This window comes from Leopardus geoffroyi, chromosome B3, assembly GCF_018350155.1.
Source record: "Leopardus geoffroyi isolate Oge1 chromosome B3, O.geoffroyi_Oge1_pat1.0, whole genome shotgun sequence".
Taxonomy (NCBI): Eukaryota; Metazoa; Chordata; class Mammalia; order Carnivora; family Felidae; genus Leopardus; species Leopardus geoffroyi.
In genome coordinates this window covers 61,739,924-61,763,268 of record NC_059337.1, presented here as the reverse complement: position 1 = coordinate 61,763,268, position 23,345 = coordinate 61,739,924, and the positions used below count along the sequence as shown (strand labels likewise).

General features: G+C 52.5%; 1 protein-coding gene across 3 annotated transcripts; it reads left to right on the top strand.

Annotated features, from left to right (window-relative positions):
• Positions 1 to 5,832: 5,832 nt before the first annotated feature.
• On the top strand, positions 5,833 to 23,343 carry TYRO3 (TYRO3 protein tyrosine kinase). Of its 3 annotated transcripts, XM_045448101.1 has the most exons (20): positions 5,833 to 6,277; positions 8,093 to 8,276; positions 8,514 to 8,614; positions 9,379 to 9,549; positions 11,031 to 11,117; positions 11,916 to 12,031; positions 13,576 to 13,753; positions 14,449 to 14,609; positions 15,163 to 15,307; positions 15,948 to 16,077; positions 16,161 to 16,261; positions 16,805 to 16,900; positions 17,239 to 17,319; positions 17,766 to 17,858; positions 18,290 to 18,411; positions 18,827 to 18,936; positions 19,120 to 19,279; positions 19,524 to 19,660; positions 21,832 to 22,130; positions 22,184 to 23,343. In XM_045448101.1, exons 1-20 carry the CDS (start codon positions 6,157 to 6,159, stop codon positions 22,213 to 22,215), a joined length of 2,625 nt encoding a protein of 874 aa, XP_045304057.1. In that variant the 5' UTR covers positions 5,833 to 6,156; the 3' UTR covers positions 22,216 to 23,343. The 3 variants fall into 3 exon arrangements, with proteins under 3 accessions (XP_045304057.1, XP_045304055.1, XP_045304056.1); XM_045448099.1 differs by having other exon boundaries at positions 21,832 to 23,343; XM_045448100.1 differs by having other exon boundaries at positions 5,836 to 6,277; positions 14,449 to 14,594; positions 21,832 to 23,343.
• The last annotated feature ends 2 nt before the right edge of the window (positions 23,344 to 23,345 follow it).

Below are 23,345 nucleotides of genomic sequence, written 5' to 3'. Positions count from 1 at the left end.
CAGCATGGGGCTCAAACCCACAACCCTGAGATCAAGAGTTGTCCACTCCACTAACTGAACCAGCCAGGTGCCCCTCATTTTTTAAATAAAGTTTATTTATTTATTTGAGTTATCTCTATCCAACATGGGGCTCAAACCCACAACCCTGAGATCAAGAGTCACATGCTCTTCCAACTGAGCCAGCCAGGCATGCCCCCCATTTTTTATTTTTTACTTCATCATTTATTCTAGAGAGAGAAGGATAGGGAGAGGGGCAAAGGGAGAGAGAGAGAGAGAATCTTCAAAAATTTTTTTTTTTTTTTCAACGTTTATTTATTTTTGGGACAGAGAGAGACGGAGCATGAACGGGGGAGGGGCAGAGAGAGAGGGAGACACAGAATCGGAAACAGGCTCCAGGCTCTGAGCCATCAGCCCAGAGCCCGACGCGGGGCTCGAACTCACGGACCGCGAGATCGTGACCTGGCTGAAGTCGGACGCTCAACCGACTGCGCCACCCAGGCGCCCCGAGAGAGAGAATCTTCAGCAGGCTCCACACTTATCACAGAGTCTAATGCTGGGCTCCATCCCACAATTCTAGGATCCTTCCACTCTGAGACGAAGTCAAGAGTCAGTTGCTCAACGAAGTGAGCCACCCAGTTTTTTAAAGTAAAGTCTACCCCCAATTTGGGGCTTGAACTCAGGACCCCAGGATCAAGAGTCACGTGTTCTACTCACTGAGCCAGTCAGGTGCTCCAGTTTCCCATTTTTAACATCTAACATTCAATGGTACATTTGTTAGAACCAATGAACCAATGCTGATACATTATTACCAACTAAAGTCCATATTTTATTCATATTTCCTCAGCTTTACCCTAATGTCTTTTCTCTGTTCCATAAGAACATTTAGTTGTCATGTCTCCTTAGGCTCCTCTTGGTGTTGACAGTTTTGTAGACTTTTTGTTCGTTTGTTTTTGATGAGTTGGACAGAATAGTACTGGTAGAATGTATAGGATGTCTTTCAGTTGGGTTTTGTCTGATGTTTTTCTCATGATAATACTGGGGTTATAGGTTTTGGGGAAGAACAACACAGGGATGAAATGCTATTTTTATCACATTGTGTCAAGGCACCTACTATCAATATGACCTACGACTGTTGATGTTAACCTTAATCACCTAATTGCCTGGCTGAGGAAATTTCAGATCTTTGTACTGTACCACCCCTGCTTCCAATCCCATCCTCTTTGGAAGGAAGTCACTCTGCGTGGCCCACACTTGAATGTGGAGGCTTGCTTCCTCTCCTTAAGGGTGGAGTGTCTACCTAAGTTATTTGTAATTCCTCTGCATGAGAGATTTGTCTATGCTCCCCATTAACTTATTTATTCAAAATATTTGACCCTTTGATAGACCCCATCATTGTGTGTGGGGAGGATGGGGGAGGGTTTGGGTTTGGGTTTTTGAGCAGTTCTTTTTGGCCCTGTAAGATGCTCCGAGATCATTTTGTATATTTTGTGCCCAATCCTGGAATCAGCCATTTCTCTAAAAGTCCTTAGTTCCTTTTATTGGGAAGTGGGATTAGAAATCAAAATTTGGGTGCTAGGTATGTTCATTGCTACTGGGGTGTCTTACTTTTAGGCCCTTCTCAACTGACAAAGGAAATATATCTATATATTGTTATATGCGCATATCTATAAATGTTTCTATACATAAGCAACTGAATTTATATATGGATGAGGTTTTTATTTGTTAAGTCTGCTACAGTGTAATATTTATAGCTGAAATAATAATATGGCTAAGATTTGCTTTTTTTTTTTTTTTTTAACGTTTATTTATTTTTGAGACAGAGAGAGACAGAGCATGAACGGGGAAGGGGCAGAGAGAGAGGGAGACACAGAATCGGAAGCAGGCTCCAGGCTCTGAGCCATCAGCCCAGAGCCCGACGCGGGGCTCGAACTCACGGACCATGAGATCATGACCTGAGCTGAAGTCGGACGCTTAACCGACTGAGCCACCCAGGCGCCCCAAGATTTGCTTTTAAGAACTCCAGGAAAACAACAAAAAATGGGAAAACAGAACACCATTGGCTAAGATAATCAGTGAAGTGGAGTGATAATTATATTGGGGATTATACTGTACTTTGGTCTCTACTCATATATATATATATATATATATATATATATATATATATATATATTTAAAATATTTCATAATAAAAAGTTAAAAAAAAAGTCACTGGCCAGGCTGTAGTTAAAGAGGATCAAAAAGAGAAATACAGACAGCTAGATATAGGGCATTCAAACAAATATACTCACGCTCACACATACATTTCCTTTGTCAGTTGACAAAGGCCCTTACACATGGAACTCTTCCTTTCAGGGCCATTCCCTAGATGAAATTTTTTTTTTAATGTTTATTTATTTTTGAGACAGAGAGAGACAGAGCATGAATGGGGGAGGGTCAGAGAGAGAGGAAGACACAGAATCGGAAGCAGGCTCAAGGCTCTGAGCTGTCAGCACAGAGTCCGACGCGGGGCTCGAACTCACGGACCGTGAGATCATGACCCGAGCCGAAGTCGGACGCTTAACCAACTGAGCCACCCAGGCACCCCATTCCCTAGGTGAAATTTTGAAGAGGACAAATTTTTTCTTCCACACATTTAGACCCACCTGCTGTTTCAGAAACCTCAAACTTATTGCTCTCTCCTACCTCCTAAGTTTGCTTTTGGGGAAAAACTCTGACCATTTGAAAGTCCCTCTGTGACTCTACATCCAAGTTCGGTCTCTCCTAGGGATTTACCTTTCTGTTTCATCTTCAGCTGGGCAAGGAATGGCACTGTTTCTGACTCAGGAGCTTCAGGCAAGGGGTGTTTTGCAGGCGCAACTGGCATCACAGCTGCAGGCAGTTTTCCTCCAAGGCCTGGAGTGGATTCCCTGCCTTCTCTAAGGTGATGGAGAGCACAGTCTTCGACCTTCCCATTCCCTAAGTGGAATTTCCCAACTCTCAATGGGTCCCAAGGATCCATTCTTTCTTAGTAGCTGGGAAATAATGGGTCCTTGGTCACAGGGCAGTGAGACTACCTTGACCCCATCGCTCACCTTGGTTACTTCTTGGTCCACCCACTCTTGCCTGAGTAGCGAGGACAGGAAGGTCCTAACTCTGAAAAGGAAGCTGAAGCAGGTGCTTCCTGAAACTGCTGGAAATTGCCATCAGGGAGTTCTGCTACTATGGGCAGATGATTTTTATTTTTATTTCCAGGTTTGTCTGTGTCCTCTCTATCTATCCCTGGCCTCCTTGAGCAGTACTGGATCATAAAAGGCAGAGTGGGCAGATACTTACTTCACCCAAGTAGGGAGATGCCATGGCCCAACCTAGCTCCGTCCATAATAATGGGTTGCTGCTGGCCTTTCCTCTCCCTGTATCCCCTTCTTACTCCCCTGGGATAGATCAGAGCTGGCTTTGGTACTGTTCTGAGGACAGGAACTCTTGGGACAGCTGCTCCTGCATTATGTCAAATACATTTCCTGTTGATTTGATTAGTTTCATTGGAAGCAATGCATTTATGAAAGGAAGGGAGATTTTGCAGGCATGAATTTGCACAGGCAGCCAACCTCCGTCAGACACACACACACACACACACACACACACACACACACACACACACACAATTTTCTCCCCATCCACCCACAAAGTGTCAGTCACATTTAGAGTTTGCACAAATGCACACCCTCCCTCGTACATCACAATGCACACCCTCTTACCCACCTACACACTTCTTCCACAAAATCACACCTGCTCACATACCCTTTAAGCATGTTCCATGCCAGAAAGAGAGAGAGACAGAGATACATAGAGAGAGAGATGGGGTAGATAGGTAAGAAGAATGGGTTTCAAGGGCTCAGGAAAGCAAGCACTCTATGTGGGAGCTGGCAAGTCAGAAGACCAAGACCCCACAGTACCCCCTACCTTGTAAATAGAAATACTAAGAATTGATAAGGATTCAAAAGCAGGTATAGAGGAAGCAGGGACTCAGGGCTCCTGGCCCCACATGGAAAGTATGCTGCCCCAGGGTGACAGAGATGTGCCTGAGGCCTACAGCTGAGATAGGAAGTTTGTGAAGGCTATGAGTACAGAATGCAGTGGCGTCCATGACATATCCAGGAAGCCTATTTTGACTGATGGGAAAGGATGGTCCTTAGGCTGGGATTCCCTGTCAGAGTTCAGGAAATGGTGGGGAGGAAATGAGGGGAGAAAAGAAAGTGGAAGGTTGGGTTTGGGCTCTAGGTTCAACATCCTCTAGGAGAGGTATTTCCAATGTCAAACAGAGTCAATAGGAGGAGGCCGCCTTTCACGGGAAACTTGAAATCCCCTGGAGAGAGGAGAGGTGGGGGAGATGGCCTCAAACAGTGACAAGTGCTTAAGCGTAGAGCTGCAGCAGCCACTGTACTGCAGTCTTGCAGCCACTTTGCCACAGTCGCATGACCCTGGCGAACCTGGCTTCAGCTCCAGACTGTTGTCTGCCTACCCTGATCCAACTCAGCCCAAACTCAGAAGCTGTGGATTCTGGAATGGAGCAAGTCTTTTCCTTTAAGAAAGGGTCCTGAAGCCCACCCACAGTACCCAAGAAAATTGGCAGAGTGCTCAGCTAAACCAGACTTGAGGCCCCTGCCAAGTCTGACAGCCCTTCTGGAATCTCTCCCTGTGTTGCCACCTGGGGGCGCCCCCAGCTGGGTCTGAGGCTGCCACCAGCACTGCTGTTGTTGTTGTCATTAGTATAATTAATAAGCAAGCACTGATGGGGCCAAGTGGAGGAAGAGGCAGGCCCCTGCTGCTCAGGAGAATCCCTGATAAGATTCAGTGTGGCTATGGGAAACAGGAGGCTAAGTGGTTTGTCCTTCCTCTTTACCCAGCACTTCTGGAAGGGCCCTCTGGAGTAATCTCCAGGGGACAGGTAGAGGCAAGGGCAAGGGGAGGGAAACTCTTGGTAGGCTGCATTTGGAATCAGCTGTGTATCTTCCTGACAGGATGTCTTTGAGCACAGCCATCCCCCGGTGATTACTGGTTGTGGGGCAGGCCAAGCTCTGAAGCAATTATGAATTAATTTAACAGACATCTGTCTGTTTCTTTATGGAATGCCTATTGTGTGCAAGGTGGTCTACTAATAATAGCTAATGTTTTATTGGATTCTGTGAGGACGTAGCCAACTTCCACACCATGTCCTAGGGGATGGGGGATAGAAGCAAAGGAAGCAACTAGGAAGAATGACAGCCCTAAAAGATATGGGCCATTGGGCTTTGGCCTATGTAGAGTAGCAATGGGGATGTCAGATGAAACCTGAAGATTACCAAAAAGATCTTGGAGAACTCGAGACCCAAGGCTCAAGATCTTGGAGATAAAGGGGTGGGAAATGGCGCAGGAAAAGGGGAAATTTGGTTGAAAGCCTCAAGAAAGAAGCACGAAGGGGTGTTAGTCCAGTGGGGGAAGCCTTGAGTCACGATTTCGGGGCTCTGATGGTTGGGAATCTAGGGGACTGAGATGCTTTATGTCCTGAGAGGGGGGACGAGGTTCCGGCATCACAGCCTGGACAAAAAATTGGGGTGCGGTAGAGGCTCGAGCGAGGTTTGACGGCAGGATCAGGAGTGCTAGGTTTGAAACGATGCTGGAGTGTGTTTAGGGAAAGGAGGGGCGTGGCTGGCTGCGCCACCCGGGCACCAGCAGATCCTCGGGTCGGCACTGGGGAAGCTGGCCCCGGGCTGCCGCCGCGGTAGGGGAGGCCCGCGGGCGGGAGCGGGCCGGGAAGGCGGCAGCAGGGTGGGCGCTCGAAGCGAGCCGCCCGAGGCTCCGCGGGGGGGCGGTACGAGCTCAGGCTTGCGGGCGGGCTGGTTGGGGAGGAGGCGGCGGCTCGGAGAACATGAATCAGCGGCGGCGGCGACGGCGGCGACGGCTGTGGAAGGAGCGCGGTGGCCCATCAGCGGCCCCGGGGACCCCGCGCTGCTGACGGCGGCCGCCGAGACTCGCTGCGCGCGCGGGTCTCGGAGGCGCGGGCCCCAGCGCCGCCCCCGGACCGGCCCCCGCCCCTCCCGCGGTCCTCCTCTCTCGTCCCTCCTCCTCCGTGCCTCCTCCCTCCTCTCTCCTCCCTTGTCGCTCGCGGGCCGGGCCCGGCATGGTGCGGCGTCGCCGCCGATGGCGCTGAGGCGGAGCATGGGGCGGCTGGGGCTCCCGCCGCTGCCGCCGCCGCTGCCGCCGCCGCTGCTGCTGCTGGCGAGTCTGGCCGCTCTGCTGCTCGCTGAGCCCGCGGCCGCAGGTAGGGGTTGGTCGGGAGGCGGCGGAACGCTGGGGGCTGCGGAGGGGCGCGGCCGGGTGGGCGCCGAGGAACCGCAGCCGAGCGAGACCCGGGCCTGGGCGGGCCGGAGAGTTGGGTGGGGGGACCGGAGCTGGAAGGCCGAGATTGGGGGCAACGGGGGGGGGGGTCGGCTCTGCGCGGGGTCCGCTGCCGGCTCTCGTGCCGGGGCCCCACCCCCAACTTTCTGGCGTCCGGGGCTCTTCGGGTGGAAGGGAAAGGAGTGGGGCTGTGGGCTGAGTGGTCAGAGGGGGGTGTTCGGGACTGGATTTTCCCGCCTCGACGTACCTAGATGTTTACTCTCCGCTCCCAGTCCTGGAGACCCCAATTCTGTCCTCCCTACACACGAAGGTCCCACTCTGAAACCACTGGAGCTGGACTGAACAGCCAGGAGGCACATCTGCACCACTGAGGGTACAGGGGCTGTGAGGGTGCCCAGTCACAGAAAACATCTGTACATACTCTAGGTCCTGTACCCACTCAAAGCTTCCTGAAGCGGGGATTGTTGGAAAGGATAGGTTGGAGGAAGGTTGCTGGTCTTTGTGGGGGTTAGCCTCCTGTTCCCACATGGCCACTGAGGCATTTGCCGGTTGTGGGAGTGCTCCTCACAGCACTCTGCATCTCCAAGTTCACACTACACCCCTCTGGGACTGTTGGGTGTGTATGGGGTGTGAGGTTATCCCTCCTTGCCCTGTGACTGGCCCTGTGACACAGGCTAAAGTAGCAGCCATGGAGCTGGCACCTTGTTTTGAGACAGCACTCCCTGGTATATCAGATTCTCAGAGAAGGGAAGGGGAAGAGTGACAAGTATTTACAAGCTGAAAGGGTAGATCTCAGAATTAGGGAGCCCAGGAATTTGCCTAGAGTTGCGCAGCAAAGGGTAGGAAGAAGCAGAACTGGATTCAGCTATGTGGATAGTTCACCTGCCCCTCTCTGCTTAAAAACATACCAGAAGACCAGGAGGGAGGGGTGTGTGTGTGTGTGTGTGTGTGTGTGTGTGTGTGTTCGCGTGCACGCGCTTGTGTGTGTGGATGCCTGCAGAAGGTAGTGCTCCACGGGGTGGCTCCTGTTGGTGTGACAGTAGCTCAGGGGTCTTGGACTCCCTGTTCAGGGCCCCTCCCCTCCCTTCTACCTCCTACCTCCCTAGCACCCGCCCCTGCACAGATTCAGGTATTAATAGAGCGGGTGGCTGCCAGGAAGGCTGCCATGTGTTTGATCTGACGTGGTTCTGTAGCCATATGTTCTCCACTTCAGGGGAGCACCCCCTCCTTCTCTTCCTCAGCCTCCTTTCATTTGCCAAGGTGGGATGCGGGGTGAGGTAGGGGGGTGCCAGCAGCAGTGTGAGTTTTGGCCTGAGACCTTGGGCAGAGAGCTGGCCGCTTGTTGCACTAGATGGGTGCAGCAGTCATTCCCAGGGCAGTACCCTGCCCCAGGTGTATAAGAATGCCCCACCTTTTCAGCCTGGCTTGTCTTCCTTCTGGTGGTTGGGCTTGAACTTAACATTGCCCAGTAGCGAAGTATGTGGAAGAGGTAACTATCTTAGAGCTGGGGGGAACTTGGCAGTGGCAGAAATGGTGCCTGGAGAGCTTGTCATGTTCCTCTCCCCAGACAAGGCCCAGGCCACCTTCCTTCCCACCCTGTCCAACATCTACTTTCTTGACCATTAGCTGAGAATGAGCCCTCCGACCCAGAAATTACGTTCTGGAAGAGAATAGGTGATATTTCCAGAGACAGGGGCCCTCTCAAGCATACTGACACCTTCTCCTTCCCACCTCTCAGGCCTGAAGCTCATGGGAGCCCCGGTGAAGCTGACAGTATCTCAGGGGCAGCCGGTGAAGCTCAACTGCAGTGTGGAGGGAATGGAGGAGCCTGAGATACAGTGGGTGAAGGACGGGGCTGTGGTCCAGAGTGTGGATCAGGTGTACATCCCAGTCAGTGAGCAGCACTGGATTGGCTTCCTCAGGTGCAGGACTGTGGGGGAAGGTGTGGCATGCCAGCCTGGGGGCAGGTTATGCTTTATGGGGGGGCTTGGGAACTGGGGCAATGCTGCTGTCCAGAGGTCTGGGTTGTTTTTGTTTTTTTTTTTCTCGGCATTGTTTGGAAACATCCAGAAGTGGGGGCAGGCTGAACCCACTGAGTCTGCTCAGCACAGCTTCCCCTCTTGACCCTGGGAGGCGAGCCTGGTGTCCTGTTTCCACAGCCTGAAGTCAGTGGAGCGCTCTGATGCAGGCCGGTACTGGTGCCAGGTGGAGGATGGGGGAGAAACCGAGACCTCCCAGCCAGTGTGGCTCACGGTAGAAGGTGAGGAGGCAGGGACACAGGGCATGTTGGCCTGGAGCAGGTGCTGTCTGCTAGTGACCACACCTCTGCAGAAGAAAGCTTGGTGGAAGCTGGGCTGCCCAACTCCCTCTGGGGCCTGACTGACCAGGCTCCAGGCCTTCCCCAGACATTGGAACACCATACCCATTGGAATCTGGGTATTTCAGAGCCAAGGGGGCAACTAGAACTTACAACCTATGGGATGCAGTCAGTTTCAGTTGTCTGAGCAACAAGCCTCAACCACTCATTTGGGGCTGGACCCTGTTTTGCCAAGTGGCCAGGCCAGGAGGGATGGGGGAGGGGAGGAAGGATCTGCAGCTGCGGGAGCTCAGAGCTGTTCAGCCCAGGAAAACAAAGTGACTAAGAAAGTAACAAAGGCCCCTGAACGGGATCTGGGGCCTGCCAGCAGAACTCTGCTAAAGCTTCCGCCCACTCCCCCTCCCTTTCTGGCCCTCCCCCACTCCCCACCCTCTGCCTCCTCCCTTGCTCTGAGAAGGGCTGTCAGAGCAGGTCTGGGAAGAGAGAAGCTCCCATGCCCAAGAGGACAGCATAAAGTATATTCCTAAGGTTCCCAAAGAAGAGAAGCTCCCTCTCCAGCTAGATGGCCTGTTCTGCAGTTGACCCAATCATGAGGGCCTGTGGGACCTTCTGCATAGAGGGCTACAAATGGTAGCAAACTTGTGGTTTGGGGTGGTTGGAAACTGAGAGGTGGCAAGGCTCATTCCCCAACCCCCCTTTCTCCTTAGGTGTGCCATTTTTCACTGTGGAGCCAAAAGATCTGGCAGTGCCACCCAATGCCCCTTTCCAGCTGTCTTGTGAGGCTGTGGGTCCCCCTGAACCTGTTACCATTGTCTGGTGGAGAGGAGGCACAAAGGTTGGGGGACCTGCTCCCTCTCCTTCTGTTTTAAATGTAACAGGTGAGCAGCATCAGGAGGGGCTTTGAGCAGGGGTGGTGAGGCTGGCAGAGTTCAAATCTGTGTAAATCACCAGGTATGGTATTGTGAGTGTCCATAAAACACCCCAGTGCCTGGGTACCTGACCTCCACCATTACTAAGCTCATTGAGTCAGGTGTGCTAGGCTGGCAGATGGGCCGATTAGTGGTGATCCTGCTGGGTGTGTTTGGAGGGTGCTGGAGCCTCTTCCTGTCCTTCACAGTAGTCCAGGCCATGCACAGCTGGCCCTGGGAGATGGAATCGTGTGGAACCAGGGGCACCCATTCCCCCCACCCCTCCCAAGGGAAGGAGCCAGGAACCAGCCCACGCAGAACTAGGAGGAGTGTCTGGCAGACTTGCCTAGAAGACAAGAGTCTAGGGCTGCAGAGTGGGGAATGGCAGGGAGAAGGAAAGGTGGGGGGTGGCAGCACAAAGATACAGGAGCCGCCTCTCCTAATGGCCCTTTCCAGAAATTTCTAGACATTTTCTCAAATAACTATATTTATCCATACCTCCACACAGATACACCCAAAGCAGTAATGCACACCCACCTGGACCCCAAGATCCTCACAAACATACTGAGGCTCGTGAGGTTCACTTATCTGTGAAATAAAGCTAAAGTTCCTGGTCAAGGCTTGAACTGACCAAAAAAGTTGGGAATCTGAGCTTGGTCTCACACACTGGAAGGTGGGAGGGACAGGTTCTGTTGTGCCAAGTGCCCTAGCAATATGAATCTTGAGAAGAGGTGGGCTGCGGGACCTGATCAGGAGGTGCTGGGCTGGAGCAGATTAGAGGGAAGTTTGGGTTCAGTTTTCTCCAGATGTATGTGGTTGGGACCTCAGACAGCCAGCCTGATAATAAGCACTCACTGAACTCCTACTCCACACATCAATCACACTGTGCTAGGCACCACGGGGGATCTAGGGAATACAAAAGAAATAGAAGCCATCAGTCCAGCCCCCAAGGAATTAGTGTAATTGGGGAGACAAGACACATGCATAAAGAACTGAGAACTTTTGCAAGGCAAAGAATCTGCAAATGTAACAATGATACTGCATAGAGCAAATAAAGAAGGGCTCTGGAATGTGCAATAAAGGAGTGAACAGAAAAGGGAGGGAGCTTTGTGCTATCTTCAGGAGGTGGGATTGAGGTGGGGGGGGGAGTAGTAGAACATTCCTCAAGTGTTCACTGTGCCATGCAATTTATGTGTGTTACGTCATTTGGTTCTCACAATTCTCCCATTTGGGAGATGAGAAGACAGAGCCCCAGCATTGGGGTTTATATCCAGGCGCATTAGATTCCAAAGTCCCGTTGTTTCCAACATATCCCATTGTTTAGCCCTTTCCTCTGGCTTGAGGGACTTCTAGGATACTCAGATCCAGAGCCTACATATCTCCCTTCCCTGGTCCCAGAATAAATGCAAGTTGCTGCTTGGGGAGCGCTGACTGAGGTTTTCTGGCCTCAGGGGTGACCCAGAGCACAGTGTTCTCCTGTGAAGCTCACAACCTTAAAGGCCTGGCCTCTTCTCGCCCAGCCACCGTTCGCCTTCAAGGTAGGAAGACTGGCTGGAGGACTGGTGGGGGGGAGGGAGGGAGGGAAGGAGAGTGGGCGAGTCCGGGGCGTTCTCAGCCAGCTGATGAAGTTACAGTCATTTGGTGTTCTAGCTTCCAGCAGCCCTGCTGGGATCTGAGGGATGAGGGGTTAATTGGCAGAGCTCCATCCCTAGTGAGGGCACCTGAGACCCTGCCGTGGCTGAGATGAGAATAGAAACCTGACGTCACAGCAGATTTCCCATCACGAAGCAGAGTCCTTGCGAGGGAGGGAGAGAGGGAGCGAGCAGGAGATGGTCAAGGCTCATGCCCAACCTTGCTTCTGCCAGCCCCTGTGGAGGGAATGGGGCTGGGGAAAACAGCCTAGCAGGTTCATAGAGGAGATCCAAAGGGTTGGTATGCACAAAGGGAGGGAAAAGGGAGGGAGAGAGCCAGTGTGTGGAGGAATGGCTTATGGCTGCAGGGACAGCTTCTCATTTGTATCTCTCAAGGCCGAGGCGCTGTCCCCACATGCACCCACTGTCTTACCCTATTCCTTGGTCAGACAGGGCCCCTGATTCATAGAGAGGCGACCTCTCTCCCCAGCCAACGCACCCTCCTGGGTATGAGCAGCTATCCCTTACTGGTTGCTTGGCTTGTATATTACTGTGGTCCTGGGAGTGCTGAGTAGCCATCGTTAGGTTGGGGGAAACTCCAGACCTTAGGGAGGGACTCAAGGCTTGACTCCCATGCCTTCTGCTTTCTCATATCCTTGCTGGGCACTGAACTCCAGGGCACTGACTCTCACTCCCTGTCCACAGCACTGCCCGCAGCCCCTTTCAACATCACAGTGACAAAGCTCTCCAGCAGCAATGCTAGTGTGGCCTGGACACCAGGTGCTGATGGCCTGGCTCTGCTCCAATCATGTACGGTCCAGGTAGGCTGAGAGTGAGGACAGACTCTCCTGGCCATGTTCGTTCTGTGGCTGCCTTGGTGGCACTTTGTTCACGGTGGTATCACTTTTACCTACTTTGACCATAGGACTTGGTTTCTAGCCCTGTTCAGGTGATGCTGTCTTACCAGGAACAACTCAACCCACTGTCCCTTATTATAGGGTACTCTGGCAACCAAGTGACTTGGCAAGTTGGCTCTAACCCGTACATTCTTCAGTCTGGAAAGCAGATCACTAGAGCAGATTTGGGATGCCTGGAAGGATTTTTCTTATGTCAGCAAAAACCCAAACCCTTGATTTAGCTGATACCTGTACCCTTATGCCCCACCCCCTGACTCATGCCAAAGAGAACAGGGGGATCCGAGGGGTTCTAAACACCAGAGAGTGGAAAATCTGGGTGAGGTAATAACAAAAACAAGAAGCAATGCATGAAGCCTTATTTTCATCTGTTTACTCAAAGGTATTTAATGAACACTTTGAAACTGTTCTAGGCAGTCCCCTGCCCCTGGCAGGAGAGGTCCCTGCTACTCTGGTCTATACCATTTAGAGGATGCCACTGTGGCCCTTCTTTGGCTGCACCCCTTGCCCCTGGGCAAGGAGTCTGTAGAGCCAAGGGGATATGCCTATCTAGATCATGAGGATACCCCCTTCCCTTTCCCCAACTGCCACACTACACCATATTCTAGATACTAGGGATGTCTTGCCTTATGGTCCCCAGTCTGCTTCCAGGGCCTGGCCCATCTTTGGTTTGTGCACCTCTAAGTCCAAAGGGCAGCCATTGTGGGGGATGGGTATGCAGGCAACATTGTCCACACCCGGGCATCTGATGTTCCTCTCGGTACAGACCCTTGGCTCGGAGGCTTCGTCTTCTTGTGCCACCACATTCTGGCTTGGGAATTCAAGGAATCAGAGGTTTATAAATGCAAACCTGACCTTCCAGGTTGTTTGGAAGCTTTATTTGTCAATATACGAAGACAGGGAATATTTTATTTAATAATTTGTTAGCTGATTTATAACATTTAAATATTTAGCCCCATGGTACATGGGTCTCCATTTGTACTCTTGCCCTGGGCCCCCAAAATGTAAGGTGAAGTCTTGGTTCATGGTGCCCCTAGGCTCTCAGTTACTCTGCCCTTGAGAAACTGAGACTTTGCACTGGTTACAATACATGGTAACTCTTATAACCCAATTATGAACCGAGCATAAAAGGGCATGAGTTTTCTGGAGTAGATGAGAAAGTCTTTGACAGAAAAAGTGGTATTTGCACTCAATCTTAAAAGATGAGTTGGACTTTCCTATAAAGAGCAAGCAAGATCATTTCAAGCAAAGGAACAGCATTTGCAAATGCATGGAGATGTGGAACCTGGTGTGTTACTGGAGTGGTGGGCGGTGGGAGGGGGTGGGTTGCAAGTGTTTGCTGATAGGCTTAGAGGAGTCATTAACTCAAGATCCCCCACCCCCCATGCCTATGCCACAATCCCATTTTCTATCTCCTCTCTCTCCCTCATTACTTTGCTGCTTTTCTGTAGGTGACACAGGCACCAGGAGACTGGGAAGTCCTGGCTGTTGTGGTCCCTGTGCCACCTTTTACCTGCCTGCTCCGGGACCTGGCACCTGCCACCAACTACAGTCTCAGGGTGCGCTGTGCCAACGCCTTGGGGCCTTCTCCATATGCTGACTGGGTGCCCTTCCGGACAAAGGGTCTAGGTAAGGGACTTAGCAAAGTGGCTGGGCAGGGCTCCAGTGGGGAAGAGGTGATGTTCGCTCCAGTTCTGAATGAGGTTGCTTGAGAGAGAAGCTACCCGAAAAAGAGGTTCCTGCCTCATCCAGCAAACACTGAGTGTCTGCTGCATACCTATGAACTAGATAAATCCAGCTCCCTTCCCATGCAGCTTTAGTTCTAGGGGGGTGGAACAGACAAGCAGATTAGAAAAGATCAGTTAATACCAGAAAAGATTGATGAAGAGTGCCCCAGGGTGGTCCAGGCATACCCCCTGTAAAGAGACTGAGGTTTGAGTGATAAGGAAGGAGCCACACTGGGGGAAAATCAATGCAGAAGAGGGCTTAGCAAGTGCAAAGATCCTATGATAGGAACTTGCTTGTATTTCTCTTAGCAATTGCAAAGAGGCTGGTGGGGCTTTGAGGGGGAAGTGGTGAAGGATGCTCCTGAGGCAGTAACCAAGAGCAGCACTGTACCTAGCAGGGTGCTGTGGGTCCTGTCTTTACTCACTGGTCCTCCACAGGATTAAAAGTGAGAGCAGTCAGGACTGGGAGGCAAGCTTTAAACCCCACCTGTAGCTCTCTGAGCTGTGTAGTTCTTGGGAGTTGGTTCCAAAGGCCAGCATGGGATAGTGATAGTGGGAAGGGCAGGGCTCTTAGTAGCCTTCTCTCTTCGGGTACAGCCCCAGCCAGCACTCCTCAGAACCTCCATGCCATCCGCACAGACTCAGGCCTCATCCTGGAGTGGGAAGAAGTGATCCCTGAGGGCCCTTTGGAAGGCCCCCTGGGACCCTATAAACTGTCCTGGGTTCAAGACAACGGAACCCAGGTAAGGGGCACCCAGGTAAGGGGAGACAAGCTTCCATTCTTCAGGTGTACCAGAGTCAGCTCTCAGGGCTCTAAGGCCTTTAGAGCTTCTGAATGCCCGTCCTTGGTGGGCCTGGGGACTTTGGTGGGCTCAGCCTCCCACCACCTGAGGGAGAGGGAGTCCACTTTTCCCCACCTCCCCCTGCAGGCTTCTTCCCTCCTTATTGGATGGTGTCTCCAGTTAGGATTGCATCCGGTGGGTGGCTGCTTTGTTTGTAAAGCAGGAAGCACATTCCTGCACCAATTGGGGAGGGGAGGGTGCAGATAAGACCATCTTATCCCAAGCCTAGTTCCCTCCCATCCCCCACCTCTGCCAGCCAGGACTGAGCCTTGTTTGTGTTCAGGAGAGGCCTCTGCAGCCTGGAGCAGGAATGTGATGACTCCCAGCATGTTGTGTTCCTGAAGCCCCTGAACCCACAGTGTCCCTTGCCTCCTGCGTTCCTAGCTAGACCTTTTTCTGACTTTCAGGCCCCAGCTGGAGGCCTTTTCCTCAGACTCAAGTATGGGATGGGGGCTTTTCCTGGCTGCAGGGTGAGCTGACAGTGGAGGGGACCAGGGCCAACTTGACAGGCTGGGATCCCCAGAAGGACCTGACTGTGCGTGTGTGCGTCTCCAATGCAGTTGGCTGTGGGCCTTGGAGTCAGCCACTGGTGGTCTCTTCTCATGACCATGCAGGTAAGGCCTGCAGGGGAAGGGCACAGGGGAGCAAGGCTTTCAAGGGCAACCTAGACTGGTGGAAGGAGACTGGCAGTACCTTTCCTGCTAATAGACCCAAAGACTCAGCAGTTGAGGCCAGGGTTGGTATTTAAACTAAAAGTCATTCTCCTCCCCCTGCCACAGGACTAGCATAGGAATCTCCGGTCGAGTTGTAAGTCCCAATAGCCAGGGCCGATCACTGACAGGTAGGAACTCTTGGGTCTTCCTTCGGAGCTGCTTTCCACTTGGGACTTTTATTGACTTAAGAGAACCTCTTGACCAGACCAGATGGCCATCATTGGAAAATTCTAAAGGGACTCTTTTTTTTTTTTTTTTTTTTTTTTTTTTAATTTTTTTTTTTCAACGTTTATTTATTTTTGGGACAGAGAGAGACAGAGCATGAACGGGGGAGGGGCAGAGAGAGAGGGAGACACAGAATCGGAAACAGGCTCCAGGCTCTGAGCCATCAGCCCAGAGCCCGACGCGGGGCTCGAACTCACGGACCGCGAGATCGTGACCTGGCTGAAGTCGGACGCTTAACCGACTGCGCCACCCAGGCGCCCCTAAAGGGACTCTTTTATGTTAGCCTAGCTCATGCCACTCCCCCTGTCTCCCACAGGCCAGCAGGGCCCTCCCCATAGCCGTACATCCTGGGTGCCTGTAGTCCTGGGTGTACTGACAGCCCTAGTGACGGCTGCTGCCTTGGCCCTCATCCTGCTTCGAAAGAGGCGGAAGGAGACACGGTTCGGGTAAGGGGGTAAGGACGTGGAGGGAGAGGCAAGTGGTGACTGTAGATCTTGGAGCTGATTCCAAGTCCTGGGTTTCTTCTTAGGCAAGCCTTTGACAGTGTCATGGCCCGGGGGGAGCCAGCCGTTCACTTCCGGGCAGCCCGGTCCTTCAATCGGGAAAGGCCTGAGCGCATCGAAGCCACACGTGAGTGTGGGGAATCATAGGAGGAAAAATGGACTGTCTTTTTTTCTTCCTTTCTTTCTTTTTTAATGTTTATTTATTTATTTTTGAGAGAGAGGGAGAGAGTTCACCTGAGCTGAGGAGGAACAGAAAGAATCCCAGGCAGTCTCCACACCCAGCCCTGAGCCTGACAAAGGGCTCCATCTATGAGGGGCTTGATCCCCCCACCGTAAGATCATGACCTGAGCTGTAATCAGGAGTCACAGGCTTAACCGACTGAGCCACCCTGTTTTTTGATGTTTATTTGTTTATCTTTGAGAGAGAGAGGGAGAGAGCCCCTAACTACATTCTTTTTGCTAGCTCATTAATTTGACCAGTGTATCTGAACATTGATGAGTCCTGAGCACACGGTAGTAGAAAAGACACAGAGATCTACCCTCATGGATGTCTCCACCCCAGCTATGGGAGAGCTAAACTAAGCTCATGTCTGCACTGAGGGTGGAGCCTGGGGTACGAGTCAGGAGCAGGAGAGGCCCCTCTCCTTTCTTACCACCCCTCTCCCCACAGTGGACAGCTTGGGCATCAGTGATGAACTCAAGGACAAACTGGAGGATGTGCTCATCCCAGAGCAGCAGTTCACCCTAGGCCGGATGTTGGGCAAAGGTGTGTGGGGCTGCACAGTGATTGGCAGGAGTGGAGTTTGCCATATCTGGGTGTGTTTGGTTGCTCCTGTCACTTTGGGGGTGTAGATTTAGGGCAGTTCCTATAAACAGGATCTGTTTGTAAATGCCTGAGTTTGGGATGTTTGGAGGAATGGTGGCTGGGGATGAGGAGGACTGAGGAGCACTCCCAGCATACTCCCTTTGGCTGCAGACAAAGGAGCCTCCTGCAATGTCCCCAGAGTCTAGTGATTTGTGTCCCTGTGGAGGGTCACCTGGGAGGAAAGGGGGTGGGAGGCAGTAGGGCAAGGTGGCCTCACCGTCATTTGGGTCGGTTCCTAGGAGAGTTTGGTTCAGTGCGGGAGGCCCAGCTGAAGCAAGAGGATGGCTCCTTTGTGAAAGTGGCTGTCAAGATGCTGAAAGGTGAGTGAAGAGTAGTAGACGTGGAGTGAGGAGTGGAAGGGGTGACTGATACAGAAGCAGGCTCTGCTGGGTCCTTAGACTTTCCAAGAAGAGTTACTCATCACTAAGTAGGATGCTGCCTGTGCCCCGTGAATAATTCAAAGGCATAAACCCACACAAGTTTGTGCCCTAGCCTTTGCTCTCTGCCATCAGCAGTGACTCCTCTGAGCTCATTCAGAGAGATTAAAGCTGTGGTTGCTTGAGCTTCTGGACTATCTAAACCAAAGGGAAGACCATTAGCAAGCAGAGAGGTTGTTGGATAGCCCCACTCCATGGGGGTTTCTCCTGCTCATGCCAGTCTGTTTCCTGAACCCCCTGGGAAGCCCAGGAAGGACAAGGCCTAGGAGTCTTGGATCAGAATTGTGGGCACATCTCCCTCATTCCCTCTTTCCTATCCTTTTTTCCAGCTGACATCATTGCTTCCAGCGACATTGAAGAATTCCTCAGGGAAGCGGCTTGCATGAAGGAATTTGACCACCCACATGTGGCCAAGCTTGTTGGTGAGCTCCTTCTTAGGGGAGGCAGATATACAATAGAGCTAAAACTGTGTTCCGCCAAGGTGGGAGGGCAGCCTGTGGGAGAGAAGTTTGGACTTACGTGGTGAATAAGCAGATAGCAAAATAGCAAGGAGAGTCCTGGCTGAAATCTGATCAGACTCAGGTAAGGAATTTAGTGTGCAGGCCCTGTACCAAAGGTCTGCACATGAAGACTGCCCGTTTGAACAGAGGCAGAGAAGGAGGGGACAAGTCGAAGATGCTCCAGAGATCTAGGGGCAGCCAAATCTTGAGTAGTCACCAGGCCACTGTGGACTTATGGAGAAGGAACAGAGCCAGGGCTAGAGGTAGGACCTAGCAGTTGGGAGGCTCACACAGACCCCTAAGCTGTCTCTTGACGTTTATGTGCCCTGCTTCTGACTCTCCCTTGTCCCCAGGGGTGAGCCTCCGAAGCAGAGCCAAAGGCCGTCTCCCTATCCCCATGGTCATCTTGCCCTTCATGAAGCATGGGGACCTGCACGCCTTCCTGCTCGCCTCCCGGATTGGGGAGAATCCCTTTGTGAGTGCCTGGGGTGGAATGGCCAGGAGTTGGAAAGGGACAAAGACCCTGGGAGAGAATTTGGCTTGGTGAGCAGGGCTGATCAAGCTGGTGGGGAAGAGGCAGGCTGGGTTTTACCCTTTTTATGCTAGAAGGCTTCCTTCTCCCTCAGAGCCCTGCTGGGCATTGTAGTCTGGGCAAGGGCCCTTTCTGAGAGAAGAGATCTGTGGAATCCCACATGAGGAGTGCCTTGACTCTTGGGTGCTGTTTCTCTCTCAGGTCTGCCAAAACTTCTTTGTCTTGGGAAGTCCCTCCATCCCCCTCCTTTCATTAATTCCAAGGACAGTCATTAGGCTTTCTGGCCAGGGAACCCCATTCATCTTGCCCTGGCTGGGTGGGCAGATCCAGCCTGAGTTTGCTCTGTCTGCCCCACCAGAACCTGCCCCTGCAGACCCTGGTCCGGTTCATGGTGGACATTGCCTGTGGCATGGAGTACCTGAGCTCCCGGAACTTTATCCACCGAGATCTGGCTGCTCGGAATTGCATGTATGTGAATTCCGGAGGGCTTGGGTGGGAACGAGCAGCTAATGACAGGAAGACTAATGGTCAGTTCTCACCTGGGACTGTATCTGCTATGTGTGGGGACAGCTGGGGAGCAAAGATACTCTGATTTTAGTACGGCTGCCAGCATGAGGGAAGGCTGACTCCACCCTCCAACACCCCTCACAGGCTGGCAGAAGACATGACGGTGTGTGTGGCTGACTTTGGGCTCTCCCGGAAGATCTATAGCGGGGACTACTATCGCCAGGGTTGTGCCTCCAAATTACCCGTCAAGTGGCTGGCCCTGGAGAGCCTGGCTGACAACCTATATACTGTGCACAGTGACGTGGTGAGCCGGGGAGCACAGTGAGGCCTGGTGGTAACATAAGCAGTGTGGCCCAGTGTGTGGGTGGACCTTTGGAATCCTCAGGGACCGTGGGTGGACCTTTAGAATCCTCAGGGACCTAGCCAGGTCTCTGGGCTTTGGCTGCCCCCTTATAACACCTCTATGCTCTAAGATGTGCTTATCTTAGGGTTCTGCCCAGCTCAGGGAGCCTAATGACATCTCCCCTCCAACCTCGCTTCTTTCCCAGTGGGCCTTCGGGGTGACCATGTGGGAGATCATGACGCGTGGGCAGACGCCATATGCTGGCATTGAGAACGCTGAGATTTACAACTACCTCATCGGCGGGAACCGCCTGAAACAGCCTCCAGAGTGTATAGAGGATGTGTGAGTACCCTGGGAAGGGGATTCTGGGAGGAAATAGGAATTTGGGGGTTCAGGTGCTGGCTGCCAGCACAGCTGCTGGTCCAGTGGGAGCTCAGAACCTCAATTGGACCTTTTGTTTTTTGGTCCTTGTCATTAGAGGGACCCCAAACTGCCTCTTTATCTGCCACCTCCTGTTTTCTTTCTCTCTCCCTTTCCCATCCTGTGTTTCTTGTTCTACCTTTTCTTACATGTTTTCTCCAGTTTTCAGGAGGAACCAGGAACCCTGAGGGCAGAAGGTACAGGGTTGAGCAACAGTGCAAATTTCTGTCACCTTCTTCCCACCCCCGCTACTTCTCAGTCCCCAGCTAGTCTAAGAAAACCTCCTAGGCTGAGCCCTCCCTCCCCCTCAGAGAGGGCTGCATCAGGGCAAGAAAAAACTGCTGCTCTATCACATTCCTTGCTAGACAAGGAGGGGGCGCTGGGGGCGGGAGGTTGGCCTCCTCTTGAGGGAGTGGAGAGACCTAAGATCCTGGGGAGAAGGGAACTGCCTTCTTTCCTTTCTGGGAGCCTGGAGCCTTTGGGAGTGGGGCAGGGTAGGGATACACCCACTGAATAGGGGAGTGTTGTGAGCCCCTCGTGACTGGAAGACAATGTTACCAGCATTAGCTGGGTACTTTACAGGCATTCTTTCAGGTAATCCCCCTCTAACCCTGTTAGGAAAAGTCTGTCATTATCACCGTTTTGTAGATGAGGAACTGAGATTAAAGAGGTTAAGTAACACGGCCAAGGTCATACAGCTATTAAGTAGATGAGTTGGGATGTGAACCTAGATCCCTGTGATTTTGGAATATGTGCCTTTTAACCATGGCACCAAATGGAATTTGTTCTAGTGTTATTTCCCACACTGTGCAAGCCAGAGTTTCCCTGGCGCCCTGGAGGACCTTTTCACTAGTACCCGGGGGGAGGGCATCCACATTGATCCAGTGAAGGAATCTGCTCCCTATTTCTTGCTGTGGGGTTGGACCACCAGAGGTCCAAGAAACATGGACAGGTAGAGGAAGTCTCAGCCCGAATGGTGGAGTCCTGTTTCTCTAGGGCAGTGAGCTTGAAGTGCCCTGAGCCTGGACTGTGTGTCAGAGGGAAATCTGAGCGCACTAGCCAGGCCATACACCTCCTACTTATTCAGCACAGCTCAGGACTGGCAGGTTCCGAGGTCTCCTTGTGGCTGTAGCCACAAGGAAGATCTGGAGCTGTAGAGGCTTTGCTGAGCAGTGGGGACCAGGCCCGACTTAGTTGCCTCCCAGGCTGGAGCTACTGTTGTCAATAGGGCGGGCGCTGGCTTCCTACCAGGCAGCCTGGTGGACAGGCGCCAGTTGGCTCCTAGCACAGCCTTGACAATGTATCCCAGCCTGGCCACGTACTCATGGCCCCGACCATTTCCATGGCCTCCTCGAAATCTGGCACCATTCCTCCCATCATTGGGGGCCCTTGTCAGGAAGGCTAGTGTGTGGGGAGCATTTAGGGCTTCTGTTGTGGGCACAAGGGAGTCAGGCATTTGCGCTGCCTGGATCTGGTCTCAGCCTCTTTCAGTTAGTTCTTTTTTTTTTCTCTTCCTTAAGCCTGAGGCATTCCCCAGGAACAGGGATAAGACCTCAGGGAATCTGTAAGGCTCCTGAATGTGTATGTAAAAAGTGTTCCTGCCCGGGGGAGAGGGCTGGAAGCTTTTCTAGGTTCAAAGGTGTCCGTGAACAATGAAGATTTAGGTCTGCCTGAGTGGGTGAGGATTCAGGACAAAGGGCGGCTATTCAAATCCTTCCCATTAAAATAACAGTGACTCCAAGCTGTGTTCTGCAAGACAAAAACACTCCTAGTGCCCCCTCCCAATATAACATAGGAGGGACTCTTGGAGCCTCACTTTCTACCTGCTTCTACATGTGTGACCTTAGTCAAGGTTTTTAACCTCTCGGCCTCAGTTTCCACATTGGTGAAATCGGGATCATTTATTTCACACATTTATTTGTGCGAATTAAATAATACATGTAAAATACTTAGAAGAGTGCCTGATACATAGTAAGTGCTTTATATGGGTGTGTTAAAGAAAAGTTTTCAAACTCCTGGTTCTGTATGTTTAAGGGGACTCAGCTTCCCCTTTGGGCTCCTCACTATCTCCCCATACCCTTCGGTCTGCCTAGGTATGAGCTCATGTACCAGTGCTGGAGCGCTGACCCCAAGCAGCGCCCGAGCTTCACATGCTTACGGATGGAGCTGGAGAGCATCCTGGGCCACCTGTCAGTGCTGTCCACCAGCCAGGACCCCTTGTACATCAACCTTGAGAGAGCCGAAGAGCCTGCGGAGGGAGGCCGCCTGGAGCTGCCTGGCAGGGACCAGGCCAGCGGCGGGGCTGGGGATGGCAGTGGTGTGGGGGCGATGGGGGGCACCCCCAGTGACTATCGGTACATCCTCAGCCCTGGGGGGCTAGCTGAGCAGCCTGCGCAGGAGGAGCAGCAGCCAGAAAGCCCCATCAGTGAGGGCCAGAGGCTGCTCCTTCTGCAGCAAGGGCTACTGCCCCACAGTAGCTGTTAGCCCACAGGAAGAGGGCGTCCCGAGCCATGCTGCTGGCTCTGCTGGCCTGCCGCTGGCTGAGGAAGCCCTCTCTGACCCCAGCCCAGGCAGCAAGGTGTGGAGGCTCCTGTGGTAGTCCTCCCAAGCTGCGCTGGAAGCCTGGACTCACCAAATCGCCCAATCCCAGTTCTTCCTGCGGCCACTCTGGCCTGCCTGGTGTCAGTTCAGGCCTTGGCTGGGTGGAGGTGGGCCAGGCCTGGTTGTCTAAACCCAGGCAGCTGGCAGGAGGGGAGGGAGGTTATGTTTCCATGGCTACCATGGGTGTGGAGAGGATTTGGGGGAGGGTAGATCTAGCCCTGTGGGCCCCTACTCTCTGGCTGAGCTGCCCCTGCTGCTTTAGTGCATGCATTGAGGTGTCTGATCAGGGGCCTAGCTCTGCCCGTGCTTGGGGTTTAAATGCCCAGGTTTGCTCCTCCTCACAAAGAGATGCCCTTGTATTATTCCCTTTAGGTGAGAGTTGGTAAGGGGTTGATACAGGCAGGTCCCAAGCCCTATGGTAGGAGACAGTGGGGCATTCTCAGGTCTGAATCGTTATCCCCTTCCTGATGACCCACCTACCCTGCCTAGGCCAGGAGTAAAGTGCAGCTTTACTGACTAGGTCACAGCAAGGCATGCTGGATTACTGCCGGCTACCATTTGCCCAGCCCATAAGGGCAGTGCACTAAGCCTGGCAAGAGGAAGGGGTGCTGTAGGCCCTGCCCAGAAATGCGTGGGGCCAGAGAGGAGTCCAGGAGCCCCTCTTTACGCCCTCCCACAGTCTGTCTGAGCATGCTACCAAATCCCAAAATATCCTAAGACTAACAAAGGCAGCTGTGTCTGAGCTCAGTCCTTCCACGCAGCATCCATCCCTTAGTCCCAATTTTCCCTCTCTGGAGACCCTCTTCTGTCCCAAGTCTCCAGAGAAAGAGAGAAAATAGGCCTGATGGCTGACGTGGGTGAGGGGGAGTTACTGGAGCCTGGACCCCAGCCCTGCTAGGGGAGCCCCCTGGATTGCATGGGGCAAGGCCCTTGCTGTTAGGGATATTTCCAAGCCGTTAGAAGCTGTTTAAAAACAGAAATAAAATTGAGAACTAAAGACTCAAGG